At 43.4% G+C, this 19105-nt stretch overlaps 2 protein-coding genes and 1 pseudogene across 2 annotated transcripts in view; 1 reads left to right on the top strand and 2 right to left on the bottom strand.

Moving 5' to 3' along the window:
• LOC135404423 (zinc finger protein 501-like) overlaps positions 1–19105 on the bottom strand; it is a 127466-nt gene that overhangs the window by 68840 nt on the left and 39521 nt on the right. The window lies entirely within an intron of this gene.
• LOC135406251 (olfactory receptor 10C1-like) lies at positions 1698–7937 on the bottom strand (annotated as a pseudogene).
• On the top strand, positions 11987–12934 carry LOC135405232 (olfactory receptor 10A4-like). Its single transcript, XM_064639902.1, is given in 2 exon segments — positions 11987–12309; positions 12312–12934. Coding segments are annotated over 2 exon segments (936 nt in total). The 5' UTR covers positions 11987–11996.

Here is a 19105-nt window from a genome sequence, read left to right as displayed (position 1 = left end):
GACTTTGTGGGTCTGAAGGTGCCCAAAGCCCCCCGTTCCCAGGATTTTGATGGAGTCTGGGAGTGTCTTAACCCCTTTTCTCCAATATTTTCAGGTCTGGTAGTTTCCCAACCCCCCTGTCCCTGGGATTTTTAGGGTCTAGAAGAGCCCATACCCTCGTGTTCCCAAGATTTTTGGGGTCTGAATGTCCACAATCCCCCTGTTCCTCTGCTTGTCAGACACTGATGGTACCCACACCCCTTTTTTCCAAGATTTGAGGAGCCAGGAGTGCCCAAACCCCCCTGTTCCCAGGATTTTGAAGGTCTGGGAGTGCCTAATCCCCGGTTTTCATTATTTTGTGCCCTGGATGTGCCAAACCCCCCGTTCCCAGGATTTCTGAAGTCTGGGATTGTCCAAGCCCTCCCAGAACCTTGAGCCTCTGTATGTGCCCAAAGGAGCTTTCTCCAGGACATTTTGGCTCTGGGAGGGCCCAACCCGCCCCTGTTCCCAGGATTTCTGGAGTCTGGGAGTGTCCAAGCCCCTCTTTTCTAATATTTTGGGATCTGGGAGTGCCCCAACACCCCTGTTTGTTTCTCTTGGAAGCCTGACCTTTGTCCAAACCCCACTTTTCCAAGAAATTTGAGAGTCTGAGAGTACCCAAACCCCCCCATTCCCAGGATTTTTGGAGCCCCCCCATCAGTGCCCCCAACCACCAGGTCTGCAGAGCACTGAGAAGCTTTACTGGGAACACTGGGAACAGCTGGTTAGTGTGGGAAGAAATGCAGGGAAGGGGGGGACAGGCGACCCCCCCAAACGAGCGCAGGGTCTGGGGGGTCCCGGCTGGGCCCGAGGCCACGGGGAGGGGCTGCGGCCGCTGGCGGCTCAGGAGCTCTGTGGGGAGAGAAAAGGGGGTGAGAGCAAAGGGGCTGGGGGGAAGGGGGGGCACAGAGGCTGTGGGAGAGCAAGGGGGGGGACACGACCCCCATTTGAGGACCCCCCTTTACCTTCTCCCGCAGGTAGAAGCCGAACCCCAGCACCAGGAAGACCAAGCCCAAGACGAAGCCCCCAACCCCCACCAGGATCTTGCTGCGGACGGTGTCCGGTGGCATCTCTGGGGGGAGCCGGGGGGGTCAGCACCCCCAAAACCTCCTCCCACGCACCCCCCGGCACCCCACAGAGCCCGGCCCGCTCTCCCCCAGCCCACCCGGGGGTCCCTCCAACCTCCTGCCAGTCCCTTCCCAGCCCCTGCAGGGATCCCATCCAGCCCCTCCCAGACCCTTTAGGACCCTCCAACCCCCTCCCATCACCCCCTGCACCCACCAAACTCCCTCCCAGTTGCCCCCAGTTACCCCCTTTCCCCCCCGGCCCCCCTGCCAGTGTGCCCCCGGTGCTGGGGGGGCCGGGCCGTACCCCAGTGCCGGCTGAGGGGGTGCTCCAGGCTGACGTGCTCCACCTGGCAGCTGTAGGTGACCCCGCGCCGGGGGGGATTTCCAACATCACCAGCACCTGGTAGGTCCAGTCCCCGTTGGGGACCACGTCGGTGGCCACCACGTGCTCCGGCAGCTCCTGCCCATCCTGGAACCACCTCACCTGCACCGGCGCAGGGTAGAAATCCATCACGGAGCAGAGCAGGCGGCCGGGGCCGGGCTGGGAGCTCGACAGCACCAGCGAGATGGACACGCTGGGGGGCACTGGGAGGGACGGGGGAGACACTGGGCTCAGCTGGGGGGCACTGGGAGGGAGGGGAGAGAGCTTAGAAGACGTTGGTAGGGATTGGGATGGCACTGGGAGGGACTGGGATGGCAGTGGGAGGGACTGGGAATAGACTGGTTTAGAAGGGGATGGGCTGGGGGGGGCACTGGGGAGAGATTTGAGAGATGTGGGAGTGAAGTGAGAACGACTGAAAATGGATTGAGAGGGTCTGAGAGTGGAATGAGAGGGACTAAGAGTTAAGTGAGAGGGACTGGGAATGACTGGTCTGGACTGGGAAGGAAGCGATGGGGACTGGGAGGCTGAGTCCTGATGAGGGAACTCTTTGCTTTGAGTCTGCCTGGCAACTGGAGCGTCATCAGAGAAACGCACTGGGATTGCCTGAGGGGCGTGAGCTCGGTGGCCCCAGTGGGGTGGAGACGGGGGGGGGGCACTGGGAGAGACTGGGATGGACTGGGATGGACTGAGAGGAACTCGGAGTGGGCAAAAGGCTACGGGAACGGGCACAGGGAGGGCTGAGAGGTCTGGGGTGATTCCCAGGGAGGGTTTGAGGGGCTCCAGGGTCATTCCCGGGGCAGGGCCCGAGGGGACCCGCTCTGCCCCACGCTCACCTCTCCTCTCCACGCTGAACGGGGTACCAAGTTTGTAGTTGTACCGGCAGTAGGTGTCCACCTGACCCCGTTTGTACTTAAGATATTCACGGTGGCTGTTGCAGTCTCTGGCCTGTTATAACCCCATTTACTCTTTGTGCCTGACTCATGAGCCAATTGCTCACACATCACATGATATGTTTATCCAGCTGTGGTCTGGACACTTTGTCCTGAAGGATCCTGTGAGAGACAGTGTCAAAAGCTTTGGTGAAATGCAAAAAGATTACATCAGCCGGTTTCCCTTCATCAACTAGATGGGTTACCTTGTTGTGAAGGAACATTAAGTTTGACAAGTGGGACTTTCCCCACATGAATCTTTGCTGACTGTGACTGATTACCTTCAGGTGTTTTTTAATAACTCCCAGAAAAGCCTTCTCCATAATTTTTTCAGTATCTTATGAAGATTTTGAATTTCAAAGTCCTTAAAAATGTGTAAGTTTCTTCATAGCACTGTCTTTCGTGTCAGGACAGGTCCAGTAAGAGTCAATGGGGCCTTGACACATTAAAAATCTTATTGTGTGCAGTAACACTACAAATGTTTGTAGTAGTTTTACCAGCTAAAGATTGGTCCCAGAATAATGCTTATGAGTTGTTTCTAAGTTAAACAGAGTTTTAGTTTGTATTATTAGCTGGGGGTTTCTTTATATGAAAGGAACCCTTTTCCTCCTGTTCAATGCATACGTCTGTAGGAAGATTCATGGTTGAAAATTTATTTTGATTAAGCCGAAGTTGCAGTATTTTGTAAATGTGCATGGTGCAAGAAAGAAATTTAATCAGCTGGGATTTCTGTGGGGGAAGTATCTACAAGTACAGGATTCAGAGCACATGAATGAACAGATTAGAGAAACTAGTGACACCCTTTCTGGCAACCGTCATTGGTTGCCTCATCAGAGGCCTTTACCCAGAGTTCTTGAGGAAGAAGCATCCAGGTCCCTGGCTGTAAGGTGTGCCTGGTGTTTCTCACTGAGGCTGGGACTGATGTTACCTTTGTGTGAAGGGAAAGGTCATTACCCTTCGAGCCTGCGCAGTGGATTTTTTAGGTGAGACACAGCGTGCGCTGAACTGAGCCCACCCTTTAATACTAAGGTTCATCTGCCGAGGCCGAGCGAAGCTTGGACGGTGGCAGCGAGGTGCCCAGGACGTAGGTTTGTTTAGAGTGACCTTCTCTTAGATGGATGGCCTTACAGGGCTGATGAGCTCCATCTGCCCGGAGGCGTTCCCTGACCGGGAATCGAACCCGGGCCATGGCGGGGAGAACGCCTCATCCCAACCACTAGACCACCAGGGGCCCCCTTTGTGTGAAGGATGTGTGTTTGAATTGATGTGTTGAGTAATCAGATGAAGGAGCTGTGGAAAGAGATTAACAGACTACACTGTGAGGCAGGAGGAACAGAAGAGGAACAGGAATAATGTAGAAATGGCCATCTGAACTACTCATGCTGGACGGCCTTTACAATTACTGGGGGGAAGAAGTACAACTACTGTGCAATTCAACATCCTAAAAAATCTAATCAGACTAAACATCTGAAACAATTCAATAAACTATCGCTCTAATTCAATTGCTCTAAAATTGCCTATTGCTCTCCACTGACTGTTTAAGAAGTCGAGGACGATTGTTTCAGTTGTCTAGATCTTGCATTTCTAAAGCTACTTCCATGACTCTTTTTCTCCTGAAATCCCATATTTTAATAATAATTGGAGTACTGATACTAGGAAGCAAGTCCATGAATACCCTTCTATCTCTTTACCTTACCATAGGGTCTAAAAAAGTCTAAAAAAAGCACCAAAAAACCAAGTGTAAGGTCCACTGCTATATGGAAACTGTGAGTTCCATAGATTTTCTTTAACAATTAAACCCCTAGAAGTCTAAGAGGTCTACAGTTTCAAACATATTTCTTCATAGGAGTAACATACATGACACATGTGATGACAAATCATTTCATTGTCCGGTGGAGGGCTTCAAAGATGATGAAGGGACCGGAGCATCTCTCTACGGCTGAGGGAGTTGGGTCTGGTCAGCCTCAAGAAGACTGAGAGGGGATCTCCTCAATGTATATAAGTATCTTCAGGGAGGGTGTCAGAGGATGGACCAGGCTCTGCTCAGTGGTGCCCTGCAATAGGACAAGGAGTAACAGGCAGAAACTGATGCATTGAATCCACCTGAATGTGAATATTCCACCTGAAAATGAGGAAGAACTTCCTAGGATGCATATTAATAGAAATGTCCCTTCAGGCTATCAAGTCAAGCCTGGAGAAGGAGATCTCAAGCTTTATGGGTGTGGTTTGTCTTTATCTCATGATGTTTTGGGCACATAAACACTAATCATTTGGAATGTAACCTGACTTCAGATACAGACGTCTATTTGCAGGTGTGTACAAGCCCGCTGGATATCTGAATTCCCAACAGAGTCAAAATGAATCAATCCATGAGTGGAACCTGGTGACCAAATCTACTGCAAAAGTGTATCTGGCATCTATAGTCCATAGTGACAGCTTAGACACCAACTTGAAGTGTAGATATTTGGATATTCTAATGACTAAATAAAAATGTTCAGTGTAATTTTACATGTCCAGATATTGCATCTGCTCTACAAATGCCATTCCAAAACAATATGAGCCTTTTACAATGATTGTAACTCCCAGAAATGTCATATCTAATCTATTAGGAGTCCATGCTTATAATCACTTGATAGATATTGAACCATCATTCATAGACTATAAGTCCAAGATTAAATCAATTGTTCCTGAAGAACAGAATTTCTAAATTTATTTTAAAATCTCTATCTATCCCACCTTTAATGACTACCACTAAATCACTCCTATTTACCTTTGTTATAGTGAAAGTAAAGATACAATTAAAACAACAGTCCACCCTCTCCATTATAAAAAAAATTAGACACTGAGAAATCCATCTATAATTGCAAATATCACGCCCTTGGATGAACTGGAGACCCAAGAGTATGGATGAAGAACTGCAAGTATCTCAAGGGGAACTTCAGCAGCTTCAAATACTTCATCACTTTTAAGATACTTCTAATTTTTTTTAAATTTTGCCTTTCATAAGCAATCTTCACAAAACATTCACAGAACAAAGACTGAGGAGCACCAGATACACATCTTGAAAAAGGGTCACAAAATCATTTAAAGCCTGGATAGTAGAAGTGTATCCTTTAAAAGAAAGAAGCCGCTGGTGAAGCAAGCTGGTGGATTTCTTAGTCTGTAGTAAGTTTTGCTTTCCATTCATCTCAGGACTTTTGGCGACACAGTAATGGAATATGTGGGGAAAAAAGAATCTGGTGCCTGCAAATGACCTCCAGCAGCTATGGGAGCAACTATGAGAGCTGTTTGGTGTTTGGGTGAGGCAACTAACTTGCCTTCTCTTCAAATATATGGAAGACAGCTTCCTTTCTTCTTGCTGTTATGAATTGTGTTCATTTGGCTTCTCTAATTTGTGGATCTTTGTATTCAGTGTGGAATTCATTTACCTTCACTAGGCATATTTGAACAGGACTCCAGGTTCAATTTATGATAAGAATCCATTGTTTATAAAAAACACTGCCTGGGTACATTTTACACAGTTTAGAATTTCCTTGCTATCTTCTGATCATCACTGCAGAACGGTTTGGGTCTCCTATAGATCCTGAGTCATATCTGAAAAATGCCTTTGATTACTTAAGGTATATGAGAAGAAATGGAAAGCTCATCCTTAAGCCAGTGAATCTCACCTCTATAGTCTCCAAATTCATAGTTGCAGAAGATCATTCATCTTCTAAAAGAGATACTTATGAAATGTAGAAATATTTCTTTCTGGAGGAAGTTATTTGCCTCCATTTCCAATGAAATATTAGATTTATTCTCCCAGACTTCAATGAGTGACCTTTATATCCTTAAATTAGGCCACGCAAATCCTACCTTTTCAGTCATGGAGTGCAAAGCTTTCTAGTTAATATATAATATATAATAATATGTCCTAATAACATATCATAATAGTCTATAATAGAAATATTAAAGGCAAAAACCATATATGAAATAATGGGTTTTGATACAAATTCTATACAAAACAGTCTGCTCTTCATATATAAAAGTTTTAGCCAAGACTTGGTATAAAATATTTATAACAATGACTCTAAAATTAAAGAAAAGTCTTTGAGGCAGATATGCAATTTTGCACACCTTTTTTTTTCCGATAACAGTCTCAGAACTCATAACCAGTGCTCAGTAATTTCCTGGGCCCTGTATTATAACTTGAATTATATCTTCTTTTCCCAAAGAAATTTACTAAACATTTTTAGGAAATAAATGTAAATTCATGAAAATTTATTGTTCTCAGCTCTTTCAGTAAAATCAGAATCCTGAACATTACTCTTTTGTTCAAAAAGTCAGAAACAGGTAAAACACAATTTTCTGCAGATAGAAAGGAAAAGAAAAAGAAAAAAAGTTTGTTTATTTAAGAATTTCTTCAGTATGTGGAAGAAGTTTCCTTTCAAAATCCTAACATAGCATCTAACACTCTTTCTTACAGTTCAACATCTCCACTCTTTCTTTCCTCCCCATAAGCTGAAGTGTTCTTGGGAATTATCTGGAAATTCCTTTTACTGAACAAGAATTTACAGTGAAAAATACCACCACAACCATCTGAAACAATGCAAATATTCTGTTGCATTTCCACACTAAATTAATATTTCTCCATTTTTTTCTCAGGGCTCTTTTCACCTCCTCATTCCTCCAACTATAAATGGTAGGATTCAATAAAGGAGTCACCACAGAATAAGAAAGCGAGAGGAATTTATCAACAGATGCAGAATAGGTGTATTTTGGCCGCAAATACGTGGAGCTTGCTGTACCATAAAAAAGAATCACAACTAAAAGATGTGAGGAGCAAGTAGAAAATGCTTTCTGCTGGCTTTCAGCTGATGACATCAGAAGAATTGTGGAAATTATGCGACTATATGAATAAATGATCAACAAGAAGGGACACGAAATAGCAAAGACAGCCACCACAATGACTTGAATTTCACTTGGGAAAGTGTTACCACAAAGCAGGTCCAAGAGGGGTTGAATCTCACAGAAAAAATGATTGATGGCAAAACCACAGAAGGGTAAGTTGAATGTTGTGATGGTGTGTACCAAGCCTACAGCAGCTCCACAAATGTAAGTTCCAGCAACCAGACTTTTGCAGACTCTACTGTTCATGACAATAGTGTAATACAAGGGGCAACATATTGCCACGTAACGGTCCAGTGACATGGCAGCCAAGAGGAAACATTCAGCAACTCCAAAGAAAAGGAAGAAAAACATTTGCGTTGCACATCTTGCCTTGGAGATACCTATTGTTCCCACCATCAGATTCTCAAGAATATTTGGTATTATGACTGACAAATAGCAGATATCCAAACAGGACAGCTGAGTGAGGAAGAAATACATGGGGGAATGAAGGGTGTTATCACCATTCATTGTCAAAGCTATCACTGCGTTAGCCATCAAGGTGAGAATATAAAGAGATAATAAAACTACAAAGAGCAAAGGATGCAAATGAGAGATTTCAGAAAAACCCAGGAGTCTGAATTCACTCACTTAACTGAAGTTCCCAAGAATCATCCCTCTCTGGTACCTAGTAGAACTATTCTCTCTTCGTTTTTGCACTCAGTAGTTGATGACGTAGTAAACAGACAGGCAAATTGGCAATCCAAATACCACTGCCTGATTGAATAGGCAAAAGGATGAGTAGAATTTAGAAATTATCAAGATTTTGAGAAGGTCTTCTGAAGAGATTAAGTGGTCTTATGCAAATGTTTTTGTCTCTATTTTTGACTGAGGCTTCTTTTCATAGCACTGCCTTCAAAGTTTGCGTATTTACTAGTGTCTTCAATGCACAGCTACAGTTTTTACCCTGCAGAACAAGGGGGGAAAAAAAGCAAATATTTTTTATGGACTAATCAGTTCAAGTTCCAACAGCATCAGTAGCAACATTTGAATATAACAAAGATAATTTCACTGTTATTTAAGTGATCTACTCTGGGGATGCATGCAAGGTCAATTGGTCCAAAGCATCTCGTGACTGTACTCATGGCTAGGCTATACAGCATGAAGAGGGTTAAAGGGCCCTTACAAGAGACAGGCTTTGCATGCACAAGGATTTACTTGTGGCATACACAGCTTACGGCAGTCATGTATTCTGAAGTTACCTTGTGGGTAGCGTGGTGGAAAAGAGGAAGAAAAAAGTCCTAAATCATGAGGTCTCCAGAAAAACATTCTACTCTGAGCATTCTGCAGTGAATAAGGAGAGGTGTTTTTCCCCAGCACTATATCCTATATATATATTTATGAAGTCCACTGAGACTTGCTAATGCTGATTACAGCAATAAAGCATAGTTGTTACTCACAGGTTGGTTACTAACTATGGTGTATGTATATTAGTTGATTCACAGACACTCTTTTTGGTCTCTCCAGTTTTAGATAATTTGGAATACACTTCTATATAAACCTAGATGTTCTCATGCAACATCAAGAGTTGTCTTTGACTTTGAAACAATTACTATTACTTCATAATTATCACCAAATTAGTGAGACAGTAGTCACGTAAGCTTGTCATATTTATGCTTTCTCAACAAAATTTGAAGGTGAAGCAGAGGTACAGTCCACATTCATATGGGACTGTAAATCCTGCTGAGATAGGAATGGAAAGGCTGCAAGTTACAAGTGATCACAAATCACTTCAATAAAACTGTCAACTTTGTAAAGGTCTTGGCCAGAGTCAGTCATCTAGAGGACCTTTATAGCCTCTGGGGAGAGAGATCCTCTTAATCTTTACAGTGTATCAGAATCAGGCGAAACAAGCCATAGAAGTGCCTGTTTTTCTCCATTGACTATAAAAGATATTCAGACCCCCAAACCAAGAATGCAGACACAGAATTATCATCAACTTTGTCATCTAAACCTAGAGGACCTGCACCTTAGGACAACTTTGTGGGTATCTGCAGGGAGATGATAAATTGCAAAGCAACATATGAAGACCATGAGTGCACAAAAAGGCCTTAACGACCCTGCCCTATGGTCTCCAGCCGTACTCTCTGTCCACAGACCCATGATCTTCATTTAAAATCACTTCAGCTTATATGGACCCTGAGCAGGAGACCATTATGTGTTTAGGAGTAGTGATGCATGTAGCAGTTCACCTGAAAAGGCCTAAGCTTTGCTGTGCTGAACATCCAGGATGACACTCGGGTCTGGGCTGTGCTCATCTCTTGGTCACAGGTTAAACTCAGCAGCTCATGGTAAGCAGGCAGCTTCCACTCTTACTGGTGACACCACTACCTGCGTGGCCTGGCCTGTGTCCAGAAGTGAAACAAGTTCTCATGAGAACAGCCTTTAAGAATAAAGTTGTTTCATTATGATGGAATTATATAATAGATTGAATGATCAAATGGGAGAGCTACCTCTATGGACAGGATCTATGCAGCACACCGTGGGAAAATTCATTCCCTTCTGCATGAGAGCAGGGTTTCCAGGACTGTAAGGGACAAGATTTGTTCGTTACTCATCTTGATTTTTATTATATCTTATTAATTTTTTTTATTTAGCCATTTGTTGTGGTCTTATGATGTGGTTTCTTATTTAGATCCATTAGCAACCCTGCATTGGCTATCTCAGCACAATGTCCCTTTAAATGCCAAAGAGACAATGTCCATCTTCCATAGTCAGAGGTAAAGCAGTGTGCACTTAGCCTGTTAATTGGCAGGATGTCATTTCAATCAGCCATTATCATTGAAACAGGCTCCAGTTCAACTTGGATCAGAGTAAATCTGCATCGAGATTTGACTATCCCCAGGTCTGACTCTGACAGACACGTGCTGTAGCTTTTCAGATAAATCGCATGATGGAGAACAGCTCCCCCTGTTCCTCCTGGCCCCTTCCCAGCCCCCCGATCAAAACAGGGCCCAGGTGATGAACTTAGATTTTTTTTAATAGATGTTGTGTATTTGAATGAGTACAGAAAAGTTCCACTCGTAATGTTCAGAAATTTTTGACCAAAGTTCAGCCAGTTAGAGAAATCTGGGGTTTATATTTGATTAAAAGTGGAATTACTGACGGATATCCACACTGACAGCGTCGATATCCCATCCAAACTGATCCTATTTCACCTGGCCTTAGAACTGTCTTTGTCCACTCTTGTCTTTAGTCATTGATTATAGAGTGACCTCTGCATTACAATCATCTTCTGTAAGCAACAAAGGGAAAGTGATTTTTCAGGGAAGAACCACCTAATGTGATGCAGGTGTCTTCTGGACATAGTAAGTGACAACTAGAAAGTGCTATATCTTTGTTTAATTAAACAGAAGCATAGCATGATTCACCTAAATAAAGACAGAAATATCCAGAGAGGACAGAAATATCCAGAGAGGAAAATTTCTGAGAAATCTGAAGGATCTATCTGAGTTGGCATGATGTGTTCTCTCAGAGGACACCTTTCCCATACCATTAATTAAAGAGTATAAAGCCAGAGTTAGACATGAGTAATGCATAAGTTCTTTCCTCCTGCAAAACCTCTAAAGCTTTTTTCCTGGGCTTGGTCTATGTGGTTTGTTTCCATACCAATTTTTTATCCCTTAATTTAGGCAGGATATGGCCTAATGCCATGAATGGTAAAAAAATAACAGATTAAAATAGATATGCAAGTGTTTCATAGGTTTTTCTTTAACGTGTTCCAGGACCTAACAGGAAAAGCAGAGAGAGGGCTCTGTCACACCTAAACAATGAGAAAAAAATAACTGACTCCTACAATTGCTAACAGTCAATATCCAAAAGATTATTTTTCAGTGGGGACATAGACAGATAGAAATACTTAAGGTTTGTAGTGTGGCTTTTCCAAAAATATTAACCACAGCCTTCTCCTATTGGCACGTGAGCTACTTTATTTTATTCATTCTTCTCTTATTGTTCTCTGCCACCTACACAGGACTTGTCTTTAAGGGAGACTTATCTGCCTATGAAGTGAATGGTTTATTGGAATAGAAGATCGATTACAAGGAATGTTTAATTCTTGAAAAAACTGTTCCTCCTAAAGAATGCCTGGAACAAATGCAATTTTCTGGGGTGCAATCCACATTATTTAGTAGTTTTGTGTGGTACTGTGCAGAGTATACAGGATTATCTGTGTTCAGTAGGTAATTCTTTCCTGGAATGAACCCCACTCACAGAATGATAGCAAGAGGGACTCATTGCCAAGCACCCATTCTGTCAACAAATCCATAATTTCTGGGTTTTAATGACCAACCTTCTTTGCTTGGCAAAGGGTTTATAGTTGCAGATCTCTACTGGATAATGGGGCAAAAGTCCACTTCAAAAAGTGGGGCAGTACAGTATAATCCTCATCCCAAAAGGCAGGAAGAGTGAAGTATTCTAATATCATAACAAAGAGGTATCTTCCTTTTTATTGACTAGAAGTGAAGGACACTCGGTTGGGAAAGCTGTTCTTATTTATTAAAAGCTGTGTGAAGGAAACCACCTTGCTTTTCTCCACTAAACACTCCTTAGCACTAAAAATACCTAAACACAACACTTCCTTTTCTGGGATCTTGTCCTATTAGAAAGTAACATCTATAAAGATTCAATTTACTATTTTGTATTTCTTTAGATTAACTAGAAAATGGACATGTAATGACTTCTGCAGTTAAAAGACACCTGAGGGACATGGACAGCAGTAATCACATTGTGGTGACCTATCTCCAATTTTTACCCTTCTCCAGCATTCCAGAGATCCAAGGCTCTCTCTTTTGTCTGTTACTGTCCATGTACCTCAGTACTTTGGTGGGAAACATCGTCATCATCACAATCACTATGGTAGATGCTGCCCTTCACTCTCCCACGTATTTTTTCCTTAAGAACTTTTCCTTCCTGGAGGTTAGCTATGCCACATCCACCATCCCCAAGACGCTAGTGAACTTTCTCACAAAGAGGAAGAACATATCTTTTGGGGCTGTGCCACACAGATGTATGCTTTCTCCCTCCTGGGGATGACAGAATGCTGTTTGCTGGCTGCCGTGGCCTGTGACCGCTATGTGGCCGTGTGCCAGCCTCTGCACTACACGGCCACGATGAGATGGAACACGTGCTTCTTGCTTTCAGCTGTGCCTTGGCTTACCGGGGTCTTGGTGGCCTTAGTGCAGACAACTTTCGTCTTTACCCTTCCATGCTGTGGTCCCAATGGGATCAATCACTTCTTCTGTGACCTGCTGCCTCTGCTTAAGTTGGCTTGCGTGGCCACCTGTAAAAATGAAATCACCACCTACGTAATAGCTGTCCTTTTCATCATGGTCCTCTTCTTATTCGTAGTTGTGTCATATATCCAGATTCTCCACACCATCTTCAAGATACCATCAGTGAAGGGCAAGGGAAAAGCATTCTCTACCTGCTTTTCTCACCTAGTCGTGGTCACTCTGTTGTACGGACCTGGCATTGTGACCTACTTGAGACTCAAAGCTTCTTATTCAAGCAGCAGTAGCAAATTGTTTTCTCTTTCTTACACACTGTTGTCTCCAATGATGAACCCCTTGATTTACAGCTTGAGGAACAAAGAGGTGAAACAAGCCTTTTAAAAGTCAAAAATAGAAATATGTAATATGTTTATGAATTATATTAAATGTAGTAGTAGCTTTGATATTGTGTGTACTGCTGGAAGGACAATATGATTTGCCAGCACTTACCCAAAAATTAATCTCTGCCTTCCAGCTTTGAATCAATCCTCCAGGTAATTCAGCCTTTAAAAAAAAAAGGTTGTTTCTCTTCAGATTCTTTCTTATATCATTTTAAGATAGGTTTGGTATCCAGCTCACGTGAATCACCTGCTACTGTATCCTCTATGTCCTGTCCATCAATACAGAAATAGTTCTTTGCTTTGCAGATGTATTTACCTGTGATAAGATGAAATTCACTATATTCTCTGAATATCGTGAAAACATTTCTGTGTAGCTTTCCTAAAAACACACTAGGATGAGTGCAAGAAATTATCAGAGAAGGGGACAATGGACCTGATGAGAAGTACTACGCAAATATTTAAGACATTAATCTTCTGGTGAGTTCTGATGAAGAGATTTCCCAGATGAGCTCTTCAACTCTATTTTGTGAAGAAAGTTTATTTGAAAGTTTGAAGGGGTAAGGTTTCTCTTTGCTTCAAATACACAGTTTATCTGTTCTAAACCAGATTTCTGCCATAGAAAGAGGCAACCTATCACTTAGACATCTTCATTGCTGTAGGTTTGTTTTTGAAGTCAAAACAATGAATTTATACCAACATATGTATATCTTAGGCTTCTGAATTGAAAACAGAAAACAATGTCTCTTTTTGTGTAAAAAAAAGGTTGACTGTGGAATGACAGAAACTACTTGAGTGTCAAGGAAATGGATGGTCATAGGGAAGCTGATTTGAGACATGAAAGTTTTAAAAGTGAGGCTAAAACTTTAACTTTTTTTCCTTTTTTTTCCTTCTGGTTTTACTATGTACTCACTTGGAGGATTCATGGGATCCTAGTTTACCTCTTCACTCTTCCCTTTTTCTTTGCTAAGCTAAGACAGTGGATGTGGAATTAGTCATTCAAATGGGAGAAGCATGCAAGGGTGTTTTGCACCAGGAATTGCTAGTTCATTTTGATCCCAATAAGACAGACACAAAGGTTGTGTCAAGGATACAGATTCGTGTCAAGGATCATTTCAAGTGATTTAGTAGAGTTTACACCATAAAGAGGATAATAAAGATAAAATGGCATCACTTCAGATTCTGGGAACCTGTACACTGGGACGCTCGGAGGTATTGAAAAACACCTGAAGGACAATGCAGTCATCAGTCACAGCCAGCATGGAGTCATGCTTGTCAAATCTTCTGACCTTTTAGGACAAGGTAACCCACCTAGTTGACCAAGGGAAGCCAGCTGATGTAATCTTTTTGGATTTCACTAAAGCTTTTGATACGGTTTCTCACAGGATCTTTCCGGGCAAAATGTCCAGCCGACAGCTGGATAAACACATCATATGATAAGTAAGCAATTGGCTCATGGGTGAAGCACAGAGGGTAATAGTGAACGGGGTGACATCAGACTGGTGACCTACCCATAGTGGAGTTCCACAGGGCTCCATCTTAGGCCCAGTGCTGTTCAACACTGTCCTCGTTAGAACAGCTAGGACCAGTTCATCACTGTGTGGGTGTAACATCCACTGTGTATTCTACGCCCTCCATGTAATTTCCCAGAAACTGTTAACAATAGACCATTTGCAGCAGCTGCCCAGAGCACGCCTGACTCCTCAGGCTATAGTTATGGGCGATGTTAACTCCCCTCCAGGGAGTCATTAGCACCTCCACACCCAGCCGGAGGGGTCATGTCTGCTAACGGGCCACCAAGGATTCCAAAAATATCTCACCCATTGTGGAACTCCCCACCCTGGGGGAAGTACTGGGCATTCCTGCCTGAACTTGAGTGCATATAATATTGGGGTCTTGGGACTTCTGGTACCATTCGTTGGATCCAAAGGAGGACCAGAACCTCGACCAGACTGCAACCACCACTCTCGACCGGACTGTGATCACCACTATCGACCAGACTGCGGTCACCACCCTTGACCGGACTGTGACCAGCACTCTCACCAACAGGTTTTTCCCTCTCCTTTTACTTTGGACTCAGGGGGGCCCAACGAACACCGCTCCGTTCGTGCCCCAGGGTGCTGGGGGGTTTGTGGGTTAAAACCAATTGTTCATCTGTATAATTGTATTTATTGTATAATTTTTATTAAATTGTTATTCTGACATAATCTCTTTTGAGTTGAGTTCATTTCCCTTGCCAGTTTACCTTTAAACCAGCAAAAACACCTTCATAAACTTGGATGCAGGACTGGAAGGGATACTAAGTAAGTCTGCAGATGATACAAAATTGGAAGGAGCTGTTGACTCCCTCTAAGGCATAAAGGCCCTGCAGAGAGATCTTGGCAAATGAGAGGGCTGGGACTTCACTTGAGGACTTCACAAACCGTATGATGTTTAACAGCAAGTGATCGATTCTGCAGCAGGGATGGGGCAACCCAGGATGCACAGAGAGACTGGGGAATGAGAAAGCAGTGCTGCAGAAAGGGACCTGAGGGTCCTGGTTGATGGCAAGTTCAATACGAGCCAACAGTGCTCTGGCAGCCAGGAGAGCCAACCGTGTGTCCTGGGGGGCATCAGGCCAGGTATCACTGGCTGGTCCAGGGAGAGGATTGTCCCACTCTGCTCTGACCTGGGATGGCCTCACCTGCAATATTGGGGCAGTTTTGGGCACCACAATAAAAAAAAGACATCAAGCCATTTGACAGCATCCAAAGGAGGGCATCGAGGATGGGGAAGGGCCTTGAGGGGAAGCCATGTGAGGAGCAGCTGAGGGCACTTGGTCTGTTCAGCTGGAGAAGAGGAGACTGAGGGGAGATGTCACTGCAGTTACAACTTCCTCGGGAGGGGAAGAGGAGGGCTAGACACTGATCTCTTCTCTGTGAGGACTAGTAACGGGAGCCTAGGGAATGGCCTGAAGTTGTTACAGGGAAAGTTTAGATTGGATACCAGAAAGAGGTTCTTCACCCAGAGGGTGGTTGGATGCTGGAATAGGCTCCTCAGGGCAGTGGTCACAGCCCAAAGCCTGAGAGAGCTCAAGAAGCATTTAGATGATACTCTCAGACACATGGTCCAACTCTTCAGGATGGTCCTGTGCATGGTCAGGAGCTGGACTCAATCAATAGTTCTTGTGGGTCCCTTCCAACTCAGCATATTCTGTGATTCTGTGATAAAATCTCCCTGAGCCTTTTCCTTTCAAACCCGCAAAACACACCTTTCTCAGTCTTCCCTTGTGCATTTTGTGCACCAGCTCCTCACCATCTTTATGGCCTTCCCTGGACTCACTCAAGTATAGGAGTATCTTCTTTGTTCTAGGGAGCAGAAAAACAGGACACCATGCTTCAGATGAGATCTCAGAAGTATTGAATAAAAGGAAAGAATCCCTTCACTTTTCATGGTGGCATCACTGCTGCTAGCATGGCCCAGGATACAGCTGCCCTTTTCTGCAAAGGCATTTTGCTCATTCATATTCACTTTGTCCACTTGGATGCCCCCAGATGTTTTTCTGCAAAATTCTCTCCTAACCAGTGAGACCTTAGCCTGTTCCATTGCTATTCTATTTGTGGCTGTCTTCATTACGCAACCTTAATGAGGAAAACACTCTTTTGGGTCTTGGTGGGGACAGCATGGGCTGTTGGATCCACAAATTCATCCGGGTTGTATTTGTTGTTCATCTTCCCTTCTGTGGCCCAAATGAACTCAACAATTTCTTTTGTGATGTTACACAAGTGATTAAGTTAGAATGTACCAACACTTACATATTGGAGTTTATTATGTTTGTCAACAATGACCTAGTCCTCTTTATATGTTTCATTTTTCTGCTGATTTGCTACAGTGTCCTACTAATCTGCCTGAAAACACTCGATCTCCAGAGGGGAGAGCAAAGCAGCAACTACCTGCGCTACCCACATCATTATTGTCTTTGTTATGCTTGTACTAGCTATATATATATTTACTGCTGGCCTTTCTACACGTTGCCTCTGGGCAATGTAGCGGCTGTGTTCCACACCATGGTTTTTCCCCTTATCACCCCCATGATCTACACCCTGAGGAACAGGGAGATGTTCAGTGCCATGAAATGTTTGTTGGTGCACTACTTTCTGGAGAGAAGGAAAGAGAAAGGAAATGCATTCATAAAGCACAGAATTACAGTATTCTTTTGTTTTGGAACAGTTTACAGGAGAGATTCATAGGTCTTATCAACGGCCCAGAATATTAGAGATATTTCTTATAGATAAATATTGAATGTCATTGCCTTGCTTTGTCAGGTCTAAATATTTCCAGTGCAGTGAGTATCATCAGATTTTTATAAATAAATAGACATAAATATCTGGGGTGTAAAATAAGTTACTGCAGTACAGTAGGTAGACAGCCTGTTTGTTCCTTTCTACTAGTGGATAACCAAATCAACATCAGAGTAAATAAGAACCAGGAAACCTTTTTCTTCCAAGTACTGGGCATTAGTATAAAATGGGAAATCTAATTCTTGTCCCATGTAGTGAGAAAGTTAGGTTTGATTCTTCAGGAGAAATTTCCTTATAATAAACTTGCTAACGATAAAGTAAGGACTGGTAGCAGATTTTAAAGATCTTTGAAAATCGTATCTTGATTAATACCTGAATTGCACTCTTGGGACACGAGTGGAAAAGAGACAAGGAAAGGAAAATGGATCTGCCTGAGGCCACAGTCCCATGGAGAGCTCAACCCTGCACTTGGCCACTAGAGCTGTTCCACAGCTCATGGGCACCCCCAGAGTGGCAGCAGAGCCTCTCTGCGCTCCATAGCAGGGCCTGCCCTGGACACAAAGGTGTAAGGCCAGGGATGGGGAGGCCCAGGATGAGGGACTATGGGGATCCTGTTTCTCCAGTGAATGGGGCCTTCCATGAGGGCAGCACGCACCAGAGTGGTGCCCGAGCTGAGCGCAGCACTGGGCTGCATCCGGACCTTCAACCTGCCCAGGGAGTCCTGGAGCCCCATGATGGAATGTTGCCAGTAGAAGGCATAGCCCATTCCTGGGGAGTTTTGTCAGTGAACAATTATATTGAAGCAATTCTATTAAAGCTAGCAAAACAGTTATTAAGAGATTAGATCTTATTAGAGATCGATTTTACTACTCACTCCTACCAACAACTGTGGGGAAATCTATTTTGCTCAGCCTTGAGGAGTGACCTTGAGGGGCTTCCCCACTCAAAGGAAGGATCTTCAAACACCTTAGGGAGGTATGCTAGAAGTCCTTGGTATGCAAAAGTGGGACTGGACTTTTATTGTATAAAGTGATTGACTATCAGTCATATACATCTTTAGATGATGTGTTTTCAGGCTTACTCAGTATTTTACTTAACTTTCCTAATTAATTTTTTGAAGTACTCTTATTTTCCACCCTGTGATACCCCACTATAGCCAGCATTTAGTAAGGTTTTATCATAAGCTTCTATAGTGGGAATGCAGCTCGGGAAAATTACTGAAACTTTGAGTTTTGTTAAAAAAACTATAATCAACCTTGATATGCTTCAATGATCTCAGACCTGGGGAAGAGAGATATTGCTGAAATGAGACACAAGGAATACAGAATTTATGTACCAAAAGGACATAAATTTTGCAGAACCCTGAGACAAAGAAGGAACTAACAAAGACAATTTGGCAATTGTACTGAAACCCTGTCTATCTGGGAGAAATAATGAAAGCACCTAAAACATGGACTAATAGCATGAGAAGCAAGAAATTAATAACTAAGATAGAATACTAATTAATGAACTGAATGATGCCATTTATAGCCCATGAACATTAATTTCTTTGTTTGATAAAATGTGTAAATTGTGAAAAGTTTTGAACTTGCACGAGCATCTTTAGAGGTGTGATCCCCCATGAAATAAAGTATTACCTGCTTCCTAGTACTAAAATAAGTATTTGAGAGTTTGATTCATCCTGCCTGACATTTTGGGCTCCAGTAGTGGGTCTGATAGTTTGGCCAAGCTGGTCTCAGCATTCTTCAACACTAAAAACAGCAGACCTTCCTTGCTCACTCCTATCAGTGATCAGCAGACCATCCTTGCTCAAGCCATCACTGACAAGTCATAAACAAGACACAGCTGGAGCTGCTATATCCCTGCTTAGGCAGAGCATCCAGCTCCAGCTGGCA

This window comes from Pseudopipra pipra, chromosome W (genome assembly GCF_036250125.1).
Source record: "Pseudopipra pipra isolate bDixPip1 chromosome W, bDixPip1.hap1, whole genome shotgun sequence".
Taxonomy (NCBI): domain Eukaryota; kingdom Metazoa; phylum Chordata; class Aves; order Passeriformes; family Pipridae; genus Pseudopipra; species Pseudopipra pipra.
This window is presented reverse-complemented; position numbering and strand designations above follow the sequence as displayed.